The 17,752-nt window shown below is 37.6% G+C and overlaps 2 protein-coding genes across 4 annotated transcripts in view; one reads left to right on the top strand and one right to left on the bottom strand.

The window, feature by feature from the left end:
* smurf1 (SMAD specific E3 ubiquitin protein ligase 1) overlaps positions 1–5,535 on the bottom strand; it is a 29,036-nt gene extending 23,501 nt beyond the window's left edge. For all 3 annotated transcript variants that reach the window (XM_043235142.1, XM_043235141.1, XM_043235140.1), the window contains exon 1: positions 5,247–5,535. In XM_043235142.1, the coding sequence (XP_043091077.1) occupies positions 5,247–5,301 (55 nt within the window). In that variant the 5' untranslated portion in view covers positions 5,302–5,535. The remainder of the gene's footprint in view (positions 1–5,246) is intronic.
* An 8,139-nt stretch (positions 5,536–13,674) lies between these two features.
* arpc1a (actin related protein 2/3 complex, subunit 1A) lies at positions 13,675–17,456 on the top strand. The gene is made up of 10 exons (XM_043235664.1): positions 13,675–13,849; positions 14,839–14,928; positions 15,026–15,130; positions 15,240–15,462; positions 15,549–15,656; positions 15,754–15,966; positions 16,067–16,142; positions 16,239–16,432; positions 16,861–16,951; positions 17,042–17,456. The coding sequence occupies exons 2-10, from the start codon at positions 14,865–14,867 to the stop codon at positions 17,078–17,080; spliced, it is 1,113 nt and encodes a 370-aa protein (XP_043091599.1). The 5' UTR covers positions 13,675–13,849; positions 14,839–14,864; the 3' UTR covers positions 17,081–17,456.
* The last annotated feature ends 296 nt before the right edge of the window (positions 17,457–17,752 follow it).

The raw sequence follows: 17,752 nt of genomic DNA on the forward strand, positions 1-17,752 counted from the left end.
AAATGATAACAGCAGAACGCTGCAAGTGCTTCTTAATGAACAAGCAGGATCCCCTACTGTCCAGCCCTCTGCGTCCAGAACAGGATCACATACGCAGGGGGCAGTAAGCCTCTTTTCATGCAGCCGATGCCTGATACAATAGCTGGTCGTGCCATGCAACAGCCTAGTAGACAGAGCATAATTCAGGCTTCAGCTAGGCTTCTGCACATTACAAAAAAATACGCTACTGGGCAAACAATTATGGAGAGGTTGAGCTTGCAAGGGGACATGGGACGTTCAATAAATCATTTATAGCGTCTACTCTAAAGTCAGCAAGCTAACATAACGGGCAAACATGGCTGCATTCGCACTGCAGGGCTTAATGCACAGATGCCTTTTTTGCGCGACCTGTTTACATGCACTTAAAACTGGGTTTACATGAGTGACCGCCAAGAGGCATTGTTAGAATAACTCCTTGTTAGAAATGTTAGAGAACTGACAGAAACATCAACATAAATGCAATTAGACAATGACCATATGGCTACTCCAAATAAACTAAAATAGACTTGTTCTTGCTATTCACACGGGAGATGCTCACTGCAATTTGTTAATTTTGCATAGTACAAAAATTAAAAACAGACATCTTATGTCAAATGTGTGCATTTATGCTCTTCTTTTAAATGTTACCTTACTGCAAAAAACATTTCTGACATGTCATAAGTGATTGACGTCTTGTCCAAACAATGTTCTGGAGCTACAAGTACAGATATTCTATTCTATAACAGCTTTCATTTCATAGGTTATTATTGGCATTGTATAGCAGTACCAAGCAATATTTTCATAGTGGATATTAATCTCATGAACTTAAAGGTTCAAATAGGTATCAGATTTGGAACCGCATAAGAGTAGCCCAAGAGAAGAGTAGCCACACACACACACACACACACACAACATTCAGTAAAGTGCACTGTTTTGGCACACACTGTTTAGTGTCCATTTGGACAGTGATGCATAACAGCATTTTTGAAAACACATTCTTCATGAAAATGTTTAATTATTAACAGATTTGCATTATATAGCCTAAACAATATGTTGAATAGTGTGAACAAGTATTTGAGGACTCTTCAAAGTTCCTTATTGCAGCAATGCTAATTTCATGGGCTAGCTAATAATATCAGAAAATGCTACCTATATCTGTGCTTCACACATCAAGCGCAATGACAATAACTGAGCAAGATTTAAACCTTCATCCTGACCGAGTTAAACGCACTGTATAATTTGTTTAAAATAGGACTTCTAAAGCATTTGATAATGAGTAATTATTCAACACTACGTATTTTGATTGGATTGAATAGCACACCTGGAGTCTAGTTAAAGAAATGCTAATTGTGAAAGCATCAACACATCATTTAGTCTATAGAGGCTTTAAGAAAAAGCTTTGCCGAATCACCTACTAGCTTTACAGGTTTCTGAGGTATACAACAGAGTATCGCTAACACCACAAGTTAAACACAGCTGTTTCACAGTAACAAGCAAACGTTTTGAAGCCTGAATGCTTGTAGCCTTAAAGTTTATCATCCCTGTGCGCGTGTGTGTGTGTTTAAATGTAACAGCAACAGTGAAAAAAAACATATATAATAAAAGTAAAGTACACTGAAGGACTCTGTAATGCTTTGCATTCTTATACGGTTGCATCCAGACTGCCTTATTCATTAACACAACAATAAAAACCAAACAGCCCAACTAATCCACAAAAAATACCTTCAGGGTGAAACACAGTTGAAAACATGTGAAGTCAAGTGCTTTCTCAGGGCATTATCACCATAGACCTTTCCAAGTAATGAGGAAACAACAATGAGAAAACAAGAAACTTGCATTTCTCCCTGATTACTCTGTAACCATTATGAGGGCAATAACTCCTGAGCAAGCTTAAAAACAAAAAAAAAACAAAAAAAAAACCCCACCAGGATGTGCATGCTCCAATGATGACAAACATTTATAGCATTCCTCCCCTCAAATGAAATTAGGATGGATGTAATCAATTTAGAAGATATTCATATTCAGACAGCTCAAAATTATGTAGGTGAAAACGCACATTTTAATTTTTTATGGTTTTTATGGTTGAGGTCTAATAATCATTGTTTCAAAAGAAGAAACATATTCAGTTTGTTTCTACATATCACCACAAGATAAACTGTATTTTGGCAAAACCCACACGATACAGCTCAATCATGAAAAGAAATGATCACAGAAGCCACATCCTACTTCTTGTTGTGTGAAACACGAACCCAAAGTAAGATGGACAAAAGGACTGAAAGAAGCAGCAACCAAGAAGGGAACAGCGCTGCAAGTGACACCATTGACAGATACAGATGCAAGCACATCTTATCCTCAAGCAAACTTCATGTTAACTACGACCCCTCACTGATAAGGTCACAAAAAAAGCATGTTGCCCACAAAAGCCTCCTAGAAACTATAGTGTGAAGGTGTTGATTATCAACAGTTGTCTGATGGTATGAAGCCATAACACAGCAAAATATACCAGGAATCTGTGCGCAAAAAAAGGTGATGCAAGTTGACTACAAACAATTTTTGATTGTTATTGTCAAAAGATCACGTTTTTAGGCTGACACGTGGGGCTGGCTACAAGAACAGGTTCTTTTGCCGATACTGCCTGACTCATGCACCATGTTGAACTAAATGTACTGAACCTCATGAACCAATAAAAGCCATTGTTATTATGTTGCACTAAAGGTTCGTAAGACTTGACTATTTAATAACCGGTTGCGACTATGCCGTTATAAAGTTAAACATACACGAATGTGTGTTAATATGTTACCACATTACCGTTTTTGTTTTTTTAGCAATCCAGAATAGTACATAGCCTACCTTGAATGTCTGTACCTATGCCAGTAAACAGGATGTGAAAAAATGTGTGTAAATATCCTGAACAGCATTAAATGTATGTTCTGCTGACATGATCTAATTTAGCAACACTACTACTGATATTAACAGTAAAATAAGTATTTTTTTTTACAAAAATTTATTCCTAAAACAATCATTTAGACGACTGCCTGCCTAAAAATGATGGAGGGCAAATGATGAGAATTCATGTTGATTCACACCTGTATGCCTAAAAAAAAATAAAATAAAAATACACACAAATGAAGAAATTTGAAAGACATTTTGGGAAACCAAAAATATTGAGTTCGTTGAGGCCATTGAGAGCTAACAATATGTTTTTTTCTTCTACAGAAAAAAAAACTAAAGGGTTTAAACAACGTGTAGTTGAGTAAATTAACTATCCAAAGGAATCGTTGAAGTACCTGAGTCATATGGAGAAATCAGAAGCCAAATAAATCCATTCCTTATGATTCCCACACCCGCTAATATGTTTAGGTAGCTGTTCAAAAGACTCAAGGCAGTGGTTGCCAAACAGTAAACGTTATCAATCGGAAAGCCATTATGTGAAACAACTCCAAACAAGAAGCTGAGAATAGCTCTGAAAAATAATATCCTCTCACCCAAACCCCTAAATGCAGCACCACTGCATCTACTGATGACTATCACACAGATAAAAATCTTGCAAGCTTTGGTAACCCAAATCCTCTGGACTTAAATGCCCTGCGAGACTAAACAGTGAAGCAGCCATTGAAGAGATTCAACACTCATTGTTTCATGAGACAGACATTCCTTGTCCAATTAGAATTCCTTTCATGGGCCCAGGGGGGGAAAGCAGCACAGCTGGAGGCGCTGGGTTTGTCTGCGGCCCGACAGCTCTCCACCTCTGCTGTGGACATCTTTTCCACAAACAAACTCAAGTGGCCACAGAGGAGATGTCGTGAGGCACAAACACATCTGTGTAAAATAAAGACCGGCTCATTCAGAGCTCTCTTGTTTGTGTGGGAACAAAATGTCTTTATATGGTGTCGTCACAGCATTCATCAAAGCGGTGCGTAGTACAGTGTTGGGTTTGACATCAAAATAGTTCTGCCAGACAAAAATGGAGTCACGGGAGACCCATTACATCCAACTAAACGTCAAACTTTCTCACATTAAAATGACAAAATGCCCAAGAAGTCCACTTGTTCTGGTGGCATATATCAGCTGCTAAGAGGAAAGGGAGGAAAAGCAGTAACACGGCAATGTGGTTAACATGAACCAGACTTTCCATTAACAAACCAAGCAAAATACTCTCAATGCATTTATTAATCGTATTAATAATTCGAGCATTTACTTATTTGTTATTAAAATATAAACGTCTTTCCGTTTTTTAATGGACATGAGCTAACATTGAACATTGTTTTTACCGACAAAATGTTACAAATGCTGAATAAATATTGAAACAAATACATCACTCCATGGTAGACAATATATAACTAATGGGACGTTGTTTTAAAGTGCTACCAAGACACAAATACAAAACAGAAAAACGCTTCTAAACTTGTCCCAGCCTATCATTCCATAAAGAGCATATAACCTTGTAATTTTTTACATTCATTAATATTTCTACTCCACAAACACTGATATGTCAACAGAAGATTTGGTTTAAAGAGAGCAATCCTCCAGGGCACTGTCACTATCCCTGTGATGCCATCAGTGAGATCAGTATGCATCAATCATATCCTGTTCATTTCCAAGAAAGAAGCGATTTCAAAAGAGAAGGGGAAAAATATCCTCCCCGTGAAAACCCCAACACTGGATTGTGAAAGAGTAGCCCGCATTAGCATATAAAGACCAAGCACTGTAAGCCTTTCCTAACTTGCTTAAGCGAGCAAATATAACAAGTGAGACACAGCACAAACCACTGATGAAATATCTGCCACACATGGCAGTCTTAATATCTTAATATATAACGGAGACACGGCCATCCAGATGAGAGGAACCGAGAAAACAGCTGCCTCTCCTCTTCATCCGGTTAATACTCAGCTGATTTATGACTAATCCAACCTAACAAACCGTGCATGGGGAGCCGCTTTCGGCCGATAACATTCACGTAAGCGAAAATAAAGCAAGTCCACCGACTACCGTGCTGTTTGCAGAGATGTTGATTAAACGAAAGGCTGCTTGTCGCGTTAGCATGCGTTTAGCACGAAGAGCCAGGCTGCTGCAACTAACCCCAGCAGAAGCTAGCAGGATAGTCGCTTAGCCTTCCATACACACATTAGCGACAAAAACACAGCGACGATAACGCAACTTGTCGCACGAAATGATCATTAATCCAGCTACAATACAATTTAAACAATAAAGGAGCTCGTATGTTTTACCTGTCAGTCGGATTTTGATGCTTGACCCGTTCCTTCGAGTCCCAGGATTCGACATCACTCCCACAAAATAACCAACCAACTTTCTCTCAGGATAAACCCAAGACGCTCGCCGAAAGCGGATAGAAAAACGTATAAAAACGCGCTACGCTAATATGTGGGCTGTGCATGTGTTTCTAGGCGGTAAAACGGTATTATTTCCGTCTGGCAAATCCCCTGTAGCTTTCAGACTTAACAACACAGGCTAACATTTTTTGAGCTCAACGGCGTTCTGACATCACGTTAGTACAGCTGTACGTGCACGTACTCGCGGCTGGGCGTGCGCGAGCTTTTGCGCCTGCCGCTGCCCTCTAGTGCATTTGTGAACCCGGAGTCAGTTTTTTTTTTCTAAAAATAAAGAACAAAATGATATTGAGATTTCTGAAAACCGAATAAATAATCTTTCCATTAATGTATAGTTTGATAGAGAATATTTGGCCGAGATGGTAGCCTATTTGTAGGATGGAATCTGAGTGTGCAAAATAAATGAAAATATTAATAAAATGACCTTTAAGGTTGTTCAAATTAAGTTCTTAGCAACATAAATTACTAATCAAAAATTAAGTTTTGATATCTGAATTTCAAATGTTTTTAATATCCAAATTATTTTTGGCATAAAAGAAAAATGCGTCATTTTAAACCATATAATATATTTTTAGCAACAAATATCACAGTGCTACTTACGACCGGTGTTAGATCCAGAGTCACATTTGTGGTGTGAGATGTAAACAGAGCTAAGATGTTGTTCAAAGCTAAATTACTAAAATACAAATTAAAAAATGTACTATGTAGGCTGTTTTTAGACGTCATCTAGAGTATTTGAATTAACAGTTTAACTGTAAATAATTTTAATTCATACTTTCTACTGACTGACATTTAATCTGTTGTCGTATTGCAGCCTCCTTCAACATTTTACATTTGGTAGAGGTTGTTGTTTTAGGTCGTAATAAATCACCAGATGATGAACGAAGATGATTTAGCTAGACAAAATTTGCATTCTTCTGATTGCATTAATTGTGTCTCGATCATTGTCGTGTGGTACAAAAAGGTTAGTCTGAGCAATAGGGCAAGGGATTGGATTTGAGGAGTTTAGCAACTGGAAACAATAGAGCCATTTAACTGTGTTGTGCAGAAGAAAAGCCAATCCACATAAACAGCGGGCTAATGAGAGAGGCAGTCTACACACTGGCCTTTTTCAGCCCGTCACCACTTTAATGAGCGGAGAGGCATTGTGCTTTTGGCAAATATAATGAAATATATTTGATCTGAAGGCTCATTAAAAATGAAACAAATACATATTTATGCATTTAATTAAATCAGTCCATTGTGTGGGATGCAGTGTGGTTAAATGATGCACATCCCGAAAATTAAAATGTTGAATAAATGGTAACATTTCGATAATCGTTATCGAGGACATCGTGTAATTAAAGGCATGTGTTAGGACCGCTGATGACATTCACATATATTTATCATAAAATAATGCTAATTTTACTGCTGGCGAATTAAAAGTAATATATTGAAACTAAGGGTTAATGATACATTGCATGAACGGGGTTCTTAGTAATAATGTTATGAAGTAACAAGTAAGTTAAATTATGAGCTTTAGGTATTAGCTGTGGTAGTATTTTTGTGCTTTGGATTTTGGAAAGTAATTGCAACACTAGAGCTTATAATTAAATGCCAGACATGAGCTGAGAACAGAAACAGTCATTGAGGATATCTAACTACATTCACAACAAATGATTTAGAATGTGATATATATATGATGTAAACCACTCCAAATGGGAAAGAATGCAAACAGAGTATGTATGGACACCTTATTGACATAATGTCATCAGTCAATGCATGATGATGTAGCTCACTTCTGCCACCTCTTGGTCATAATACGGTTATGATTAATTCAGGATTAAATTGTTGTCTCTGAAAAATCTGTGGTGATAATGTAGGAAAAGAATCGAAAGAATCTGTGTGCAAATGACTGAATTGATTAGTTGATGAATTTAATTCGATTAAAATAATTTTATATATAATGTATAATATTATATTAGTAGCGAGTCGTTTTTAAAGTTCAATTTTAAACAAGAGACAAAGAATGCCTTTAGGTGCTATTAAAATATTCTGATAAAAATCTTGAAGTATTAATATGCATAATCGTGAAATGTGATGAAACATTATAATTACAAATTGGCTCTTTCTTTTCCTGTTCTCGTGGTTGTGGTCTATTCATTTCACTTAAAACAGTATTTTCTGTCGGTTGAGTGATATACAAATGAAAACTCAGAATTTTTAAGTTAATGTGAATAATTCAAATAATTTAAATGGAATGTGTATGATTGGACATGTTACAATTAACCATTGTTAGATTAAATTGATACTCTTTACAGCTACATTTCATAACTGGCGAATTTTTATAGTAGGTAAATTTAGAATAAATCTCAGAACATACTGCCTATAGTTTTAATAGCTCGCATGCATGCAGTTGTATCCAGGGAGCAGCATGCGTGTTCACAGCTTTGAGTTAACAGCCTTAATGATCCCCTAATGTGTCCACACATGCTTGAAGTGGAATATTGCACCATCGCTCACACTGTGTGTAAGATAACAACACAACATAGACACATTACAATCAGTAGACAAATCACAGACAAATGTTTTTCACTTTATACACTTTATTTATTCTTTCACAAAAACTGCTGCAGTGTCACTATAGTTGATGATCAGAACAATAAGGATTTCTGGTTCACCAAAATAATTTTACGTTTTACTTTTTTACACACAAACACACACAAATGTATATAATACCACAGTAAAAAAAGAAGAGAAAAATATTAGATTTTTTTGTTTTTGAAGAGAAAATAACATTGGATATAACAGTATTTAATTACTGATAACAATGGCATAAATGCAGATCTAATTATTAATGCAGATATAATCTAATTGATTTGAAAAACATATTATATTTTAGTGGTATTTAATCATTGACCTCATATAGTTTGTTCTGTTAATCAATTTCACATTTGAATTTTCTTCTGTATATCCTGAAAACAAGCAATCACAGTTTGTAAATGGGGTAAGAAAATAAATGCAGTCTTGTGCAGGTTTAATTCTTAAAAAAATAGCACATTTTAAAAATGGTACAATATTTTCCTAATTACCCACATGAGATTTCTAGGTGTAGGTCATGCTCCGTTTCTTTTTCCTCCAACTGTGATTTTCAAAAAATCAATTAAAGTTAGATTGGTATTAATTAATAATATACTCCAATTATGAAACCAGTTCTGAAGCATCCATTTATCCATTGTGTCTAATAAATAATACCACTTCTCTGTGTTGAGAACAGAGATGAGCTTTAAAATCTCACATATTCCTAGTGGAGGAACTTGTGCCTGCAAGACTGAGCAACACCAAAAAGGTCGTCCTGTATTTTGCCAAAGTGGGAGCCGCTAAAGGGAAGCCAGCTTCAGATTTCAAGGCAAGCAAATGGTGTTGATGCCCTTTCTGAGGAAAATCATGCCCTGCTCTGTAAGCCAAGGGTTTACATTGAAACATTTACTAAATGTTTCTCTGTTCTAAAGGCCGTGGCAATGCTAAAGCTACCAGGAACAATGAGTCTCGTCCATCTTCTCTTACCACAAAGGAAACAACGTACAGAACCTGCATTAGTGCACCATACTCGCTTCTTCTAAAACACCTTGTCTTTTTTATTCTAGAGGGAATTTTTCTAAATTCACTTGTAAGTTGGTTGATGAAGACATCTGAGAGTCGACTTGACTATTTTATCTACTGTTTTATCACCTTCAAAGCAGCTCTGCATGACACTCATCTTAACTTTGATGATTTACTTTGATGTTGTAGCAACTTCCTCAACCCAAAAAGATGGTAGAAACACCCAGAGGCCCATTTTGAGCGGATGCATTATGCTGAAACTATAAGTCTGCATTTGAGAAAGAAAGACTTCCATGTTGCTGCTACAGATTCTCAGCCAAAGAACATCCCATGTTGATTATATCAACACACCCCAGGTGGTATACAGCAAGCAGGATGGCTATGTAAAAACAAAGAACCACTGAACGAAACAGTGGTGGGCCTGTTGCAGCCCTTCATGGCTCTCTTGGCTCAGCTCTTCAAAGCGGAGGAAGCTCCACTAGGCGCAAAAAAAGAAAAAAAGATAAAAGGGGGCTCTTCCAGACCATCTCAGCTTTCTATAGGATACTAGTCACCTATAAATTGAAAAAAATCCTGAACTTCCTTAAAAAACATACTATTTTTTTAAGTTGATATTTCCTTTTGACCCAACAGTAACAGCTATATAAACTCTGTGCACTGCACTGTGCCAAATAAGTTTAATCAATCAGGTCATTTATATCTGTTTGCGTTGTTTTATTTTTTTTATTAAAGGAGTAGTTCACCCAAAAAATGTAAATGTGCTTAAAATGTTCTCATTTTCAGGTAAAGATGTAGATTAGTTTTTGCCTTATATCACTTGTTCACCAATGGATCCTCTGCAGTGAATGGGTACCATCAGAATGAGAGTCCAGGGACAAGGTAGAGGACCTCATTGTTTAGAAGCAATGGTTTGTATCTCTTAATGATGAATGTCTTAATGATGGATGAATTAATGGAGTCATGTGGATTACTTGTGGATTGTTGTGACGTTGTTGTGGTCTGTGATGCTTGGACTCTCATTCTGACGGCACCCATTCACTGCAGAGGATCCTTTGGAGAGCAAATTAATGCTACATTTCTCCAAACCTGTCCCAAAACTAATTAGCATCTTGACCTGATTTTTATTGAAATGTGAACAAACTCATGTGTCTTGGCTAGCCTGAGGATTACATTTTTAGCGCATTTTTACTCATTATTGCATTTCATTTTTTTTATTCGTAATTTCTAGCCCCCCTATTATTTTATTTTTACACCGTCTCTGTCTATGCATACTGATATGTCAACCAACGTACTTCCATCAAGCAGCATAAATTGTTATTATTTCAATATACAGCATACACTCTTATGTTTAGCAGGTGTTTGTGACGCATTCCTAATCCTGCACCTGGCAACTGGTACGTAAGGGCATCCTAGAGGGAATTTGCATTTGCCGAAAGGCTTTTCCAGTTTAAGCATAAGCTGTTTGTGTAAAACAGAAGCTCTTTTTTTATACGACATGCAAAAATGACAAGACAGAAGCAGCATATAAAAACCGTACAGTATAATCTAAACCCTTCTCTCTCTCACTAATTCAGTTATGGCTTGACCGCTATCCAGCAAACGCATGATTCCTGAAGCTTTGTTATTTTACATCTTTTCTATTCCTTTGTATTCTGTTTTATGATCAGGTTCAAATTCTTCTCCACATGGCTCACCAACAGAGCAAGATCAAGGCCCAAAAAAGAGGTATAAGCTGTTCTAAAGAAATTAAGAAAAATGGTAGACAAGATCAAAAGAACTTGAAGAATTAACTACTGTTAAAAAGAAAAAAATGTGATTGAGCCCTGCACTCAGCATCTGTATGTACATGACTGTAAAATGCAGTACATATTCATTAAAAATATAAACCACATTCATCGTCAGAAACTAAATACGGTTGCAGGAGCAGCTGATCAAGCAGAAAATCAGCATGGAAGAACAGATTTCCAGGATATGAAAGAGACATTAAAGAAGAACAAGAATGTTGCCAATGCTTGAAGTGCTTAAAACTAATGGACCTGTGAAAAGACTTGGAAGGATGCGAGTCGATTCTGGCAAAGTCAGAAAAGGAAAAACCGGTGAAAGCAATCAAATATTTGACTAAAAATGGTTGTAAATTCCCCGCACATCTGCTATGAAGTGTGAAATCATGCAAACACATGTTATTGATTGACACATTAAAATAAAGTAATATAATGATCTAAAATAATTCTTTTTTTGTCTCTAAAATACCTGCTGGGCCTGGATGACAAAGTACAGAGCAAACCTTTTTCAACGGGATGAAAGCATTGCTAAGATCCAGGAGGAAAAAGCAAGATCAAGAGAAGCTTCGACGGGTAATGAAGTCGTCACTGGTTTAGAATTAAAGCTATTATTTTAAGAAAAGGTAATACAAAGATACATGCAGCCTCTCTGGTGAAGGTCATGCAGCACAGACTTTGAAGGTCTCATCATTAAATTGTAGATTTTGAGGCGTACCAGTAAAATATAGGCTATTCCTTATTAATGTGATTTAAATACTTTCAGTCCCATGCAGAGCGACTATTGAAAAATGAAATGTCTGAAATGTGAGGAGCTGCAGACAGACCTTGAAAGCTGTCAGAAGGAATGACATTTCTAGGTGTATGCAAGTTCAGGATTGCTTATGAAGAGTTCCTTGATAATCTGGAAAAAGTCCACTTCTGGTATTAGTTTCATATTTTCATATTAACATTTTCAGGTCACTCCTCATACAAACTTTAATGAGTATCAGTGATGACTGAACAAAAGGTTAAAACATATATGAGATATGAGTTTATCACATTTTTTTATCATCAAAATAGAAGTTTTTTCAGCATCAGTGTAAACTCTTTTTTTTTTTAAAACTGGAAAAGCAAGAAACATCGGAGTATAATAGAGTCCCTCTAAGCTAGCCTGGAGGAAGAATTCGGAGGTCATGCTGAAGCGCTGACAAAATGGAGATGCAGCAGGACAATGGCAACAAGAACAATGGTGACCTTCAAGAGACTGCAAGAGTAGATCTAATCTTTTTTTTTTTAAATCACCTTTGGTTGAAATATTGAGTATGGGTTTTGTATGAGCTGAAATCAAGGAAGTGTGAAGTGGGTTGGAAGCCTCTAAACCTGCAGGACGCTTGAGACGACACTAAACTCAATGTGTAGGTATATTTTTCTAGTTTTTGACCTCTGGGAAAGAGGAAATGGGAAATGGACAGCTCACTGAGGAAGCAAACAGAATTCACAATCTTAATTTGAATTTAAAAGATTTAATTTATATAATATGCTCATAAAAGCATTTATTGGATCAAAAATGTAATGACAAACCTGAACTTTCAGCATCATTCCTCCTTCAGTCTCACGCGATCCTTCAGAGACCATTCTAACATCTCGATTCGTTGCTCACGAAATGTTTATTCTTATTAGTCACGCTGCTTCATATTTTTGCGCAAATGGCATTTTCCAAAGAAGAGTTTGTAACAATGTAAACATCTCTACTTCAGTTTGCTGCAGAATAAAAATATTAATTTGTTTAAAAATGTATTGACTGGCACTGGCAATCTGGCCTGTAGTTATACAGTTACAGACAAAAATATCGGCACCCTTAGTAAATATGTCCAAAAGAGGGCATTGCTAATCTTTTGATCTTTTGTTTACATTTTTTTTATTTATTTAACCTTTCACTGGATAACAAGATTTTAAAAATTGGGTTGTGGGGGTATCATTCTGAAATAAATGTTTTTCTCTAATGCATTTTGGCCACAATTGATGGTACCTTTTTAATTGATACATTTTGAAACCTCCATTTGCCAGCTTACCAGCTTTAAATTTTCTCTTATAATGCCTGATGAGTTTAGAGAACACCTGACAAGAGATCAGCGATTATTCCTTCATCCAGAATCACTCCAGACCCTTTAGACTTGCAGCTTTGTGTTAGTGCTTCTTCTCTTCAGTTCACCTCACTCATTTTCTACAGGGTTAAGGTCAGAGGACTGGAAACCTGGTTTTGTGCTCAGTGAACCATTTCTGTTGTTTTTGAGGTTTGTGTTTGGATTATTGTATGGTTGCAAGATCCAAACATGGACCATTATAAGATTTCTAGTCAGTCACTTATTGATTTTTATCTGTTGGTATTTAACAGAATCCATGATGTCCATGTGTCTAAACAAGATGACCTCCAGCATAAATATAGGCCCGCGGCATTAAAAATACGGCAGCGTATTTCATTGTACCCATCTTGAGTGTTTGCTGCTGTGAAGCCTGTCCCTTTTGGATGAGCAAGATTTTTTTCTTGAAACCCTCTCAAACAACGTGGCAATATAGGTGCTGTTTGACTTTTTTTATGAAAAAGAAAACCACACTACGATACCGCACATATACATTAAAGGGATAGTTCACCCTAAAATTAAAATTCTGTCATTAATTACCCACCCTCATTCATCAAAAATATCTTAATTTGTGTTCAGAAGATGAAAGAAGGTCTTACAGGTTTGGTCAACATGAGAGTGTGTAATTAATGGCTATAATTAAGGGCTACAATATAATAAAATGATAAATCTTTCTTATCCCGCCTAAGATCAAAAGCTGCACAGTCCTTTGAACCGTGGCCTGCTCATACAGTGCCAGCCCTCGTTTTTGTCTCCTGAATGACTTGCGCTGAGGGCTCACGGACACGCCCACCGTCGGCCGTGCGTACGCATGCGCGCTGAGCTGCGTGCCATTTCCTGGATTCCTTGACAGGCCCAGATCAGGGAGCGAGAAGAGAGCAGTCGGAGTGAATTCGTGTCGACTGTCCAGAGTCCGCGAATTCAAGTCCGTCCACCAGGTGAACACCCGAGAGCCAACATCCTTGCGAACATTTCCTCACGAAGCGGAGCATCGGTTCAGGTAAACGAGGCCCGTGTCATGCCTTTTTCCGACAGCAGGGAGCGGACTGAGCCGGCATCTTGAGCAAGGCCTTCCTTATCCTCAAATCTAACAGACCGCAAACATTTCTGTAACTTCACTCGCGTTATAACAGTGTTCACGGTCGTATAAGGTACTGCAGACCTTTATGTTCAAACACGAACTCTCTTTTTCGGCTTTCTGCGTGATTTTTACTGCCGTGTAATGTGTTTTTCGCGTTAGCTGTCGGCTAATGTAGCGGGCAGGCAGCTCGCAAACAGAAGCCTATGGCATCAGATATTGATGATCTGCCTCACCCACGCCCTAAACCCGGGAACTGACAGCCGTCATCTGGTTTTACCGGTCGAACAGGCGTTTTTGGCTTTTCTAACGTTGATTACGGGCGAAAACAATGCAGATTTAGTTGAGGATATAACACTGATGGATGTGATTTAGACCCGGCTTGCCAGTTTGTCAGTGCTGATTTTCTTAGTTTCTCACACTAATTAAGATTTTTTGTTTTTAAATTAAATCTAGATCGCATTTGTATCCACGATTGCGAGTTTGATATTTCTTATAACTAAACTCCAAATAAGCTTGCGACTAATGCAATTTAACAAAATATGTTCAGTCACTTCCTATGTGTGATCTCTGCAAATAAAATAGTTAAAATGGAAGCCCAAACAGATCGCTTGTCAGCAATTAAAACCGGACTGGATCGGCCTGTAAGAGTCCTGGATCGGTCCTCCTAGTGTTTGTAATCATTCATTCACAATCAATCTGGTGAGAGAAATCATACATGTATTTGTCTTGGCATCTGGGATGATTCTAGCTTTGTTGTAGGAAATTCCTAATTTTTAAGTTTCTTTGGAAAAACCATCTGCTAATGAATAAATGTACATATCAAAACTGAACACAGCTCGACCAGTCAGTATAATAGAAGTTCTAACGTTACCGGTGGTGTATCAATCATGCATTGTGTTTCTTTTCAGGCAGAGGTGCACGTTATTTGAAGACAATGTCGCTCCACCAGTTTTTGTTGGAACCCATCACATGCCATGCGTGGAACAGGGACAGGACCCGTAAGATTTTCCTTTTCACCTTCTCATTGTGCACGCTTTTATCATGTCCGAAGTAAAGCGTCATTTCATGTATCGTTTTTGTTTTTTTTAATTACAGAAATTGCTATCAGTCCAAACAACCATGAAGTCCATATATACAAGAAAAGTGGAAATCAGTGGGTGAAAGCTCACGAATTAAAAGAACACAATGGGCACATCACTGGTGAGAAGTCTCCGTGAACCGCTTTTCTAAAATGAATGTGACGTTTCTTGAATCCCTCACAAACGTTGTTGAAATGGCTTGTTGACCATTGTTTGTTGTCGATTTCTAGGCATTGACTGGGCTCCTAAAAGCGATCGCATTGTGACCTGCGGAGCTGACCGTAATGCTTATGTATGGAGTCAAAAGGACGGCATGTGGAAACCCACCCTTGTTATTCTCAGGATCAACCGTGCTGCCACGTTTGTCAAATGGTCTCCGCTGGAGAACAAGTTTGCTGTGGGGAGCGGAGCGCGACTCATATCCGTTTGCTACTTTGAGTCTGAAAATGATTGGTAGGTCAAGACTGATGCGTTGGGCTACACCGATTGATTTTATTTTTCAGGTCTTGTGACTGTATATACAATTTTTTTTTTTTTAGGTGGGTTAGTAAACACATTAAGAAGCCCATCCGTTCAACTGTCCTCAGTTTAGACTGGCATCCAAATAATGTGCTTCTGGCAGCTGGGTCATGTGACTTCAAATGCAGGTGAGTCTGTGTATGAAGCTTGTTAACCCTCAGTGTTGATGTCAGAAATAACCTTTTTGCTAGCGCTCTGACTCAAATTTGCATGTTCGTTTCTTAGGGTATTCTCTGCGTACATCAAGGAGGTGGATGAGAAACCAGCTCCGACCCCATGGGGGTCCAAGATGCCCTTTGGGCAGGTGATGGCAGAGTTCGGCGGCGCAGGAAGTGGAGGTTGGGTTCACAGCGTCTGTTTCTCAGCCAGTGGGAACAGACTGGCTTGGGTCAGCCATGACAGCACTGTCACTGTAGTGGACCCCACAGTAAGCTCAACGTGAGTATTTGAGTTTTTGGTGTGTTTAAAGAAAAAAACAGTTTGAGTCATTTAATGCGTAATGCTGGTTAATGACTAATAGCACACTTCTGTTTTGCAGGCCAAGCCAGTTGAAGACAGAATTCCTTGCTCTTCTGAGTGTGACCTTTGTTTCTGAGAACAACATTGTGGCAGCAGTAAAAAAAACCTTTTACTTTTTAGTTAGAAAGTGTTTATTGTAGTGTGCTTTTGCTTTTTCAGGACCTAATGTAGAGTCGCTTTTTTTCCATCAGGGTCACGATTGCTGCCCTATGCTGTTCAGTTTTGATGATGGTGGAAACTTGACCTTCATATCCAAGTTGGACATTCCAAAGCAGAGCATCCAGCGCAACATTTCTGCCATGGAGCGCTTTCGCAACATGGACAAGAGGGCCACCACTGAGGACCGCAATAGCACCCTAGAAACCCTGCATCAGAACAGCATCACGTAAGGCAGAAATTATAGATATACACACTACCAAACTGTGAATTTTGAGGCGAGTAAAAACCTTTTTTTCCTAAATAAATTTAATCAAGCAAAAATTTTATGACATTTACAGTGTTGCAAAATATTTTTATTTCAAATAAGTGCTGTTATTAATAATAAAACAAATAAAAAATCCTGGTTCCCACAAATGTATTAAGCAGCACAAAATAAGAAATGTTACTTAACCTGCAAATCATCATAGTCACTGAAGAATGGAGTAATAATGAATAAATTACTAATTAAAAAATAATAGTTTCACAATATTACTGTCTGTTTTTAATGTATTGAGCCTTTTGTGAGCATAAGAGACTTTCAAAAACATTTGAATATTACCATAATTATTATTAAAATTGTGCTCAACCATTTATAATTTCTTTTTAACTTTGCAGCCAAGTGTCTATATATGAAGGAGACAAAAGAGATTGTCGCAAATTCTGCACTACAGGAATTGATGGAGCAATGACCATATGGGATTTCAAGGTTTGTATTTAATATTTTTATTAAACTTCATGCCATTAGCTTGCTTCCGTTTTATGAATTGTGACCATGTTTGCTTAATTCTCTCCATAGACTTTAGAGTCTTCAATCCAAGGCCTGCGGATCATGTAAAACTTATACGAACTAGCATGACACAGCACAAGCAATGCAGCTTGAAGACTAACAAGGAGATTTCCGATAACACTTCTGAAAGTTTTTAAGTAAATAAAAAAAAAAAAAAAAGCACTGAGCAGTGGTGTGAACTGATGTATGACACTCTTAAAAATGGAAAAACACTAATGGAAAAAGGGGTTAGGATCTTTGTTTTCTTTGTTTTTGTTTTTTAAGGAAAAAAAAAAAAAAAAATCTATGCCAAAGCTGGCACCCCAGCAGTGTGTGATGGTTGATCAAAATGTTCTGGGTCTCCAGGGGAACCGAAAAGGAGTTAAATTAAAAGGAGAATTTTATGTAAATGGTCTGCTAGAAATAAATGACGTATACTACACAACTTGTTGTCTCTTTTTGTTTGATTCAGTGCCTTTGTCAATGACTGGTTTTCATGCTAACGGGAAACATCTAGGCTTTCGAATGTTACTAGATAATACACAGCTCTCGGATTGTAGAAGTTTGGGTTATACAGTTTTTGTGCAGCGGTTCCTGTAAATTATTACAGTGCACATAAGGATTCCGATGTGTTAGTGACCATAAATCAACCTTGCAGACGGAGGGTTTAAAAAACATGCAAGCGGAGAGAATGTGAAGGGGAGTTGAAATGCAAGCCCTCCTCACCAGCAGACAGCCGCC

Source organism: Puntigrus tetrazona, chromosome 3 (genome assembly GCF_018831695.1).
Source record: "Puntigrus tetrazona isolate hp1 chromosome 3, ASM1883169v1, whole genome shotgun sequence".
In the NCBI taxonomy this organism is placed as follows: domain Eukaryota; kingdom Metazoa; phylum Chordata; class Actinopteri; order Cypriniformes; family Cyprinidae; genus Puntigrus; species Puntigrus tetrazona.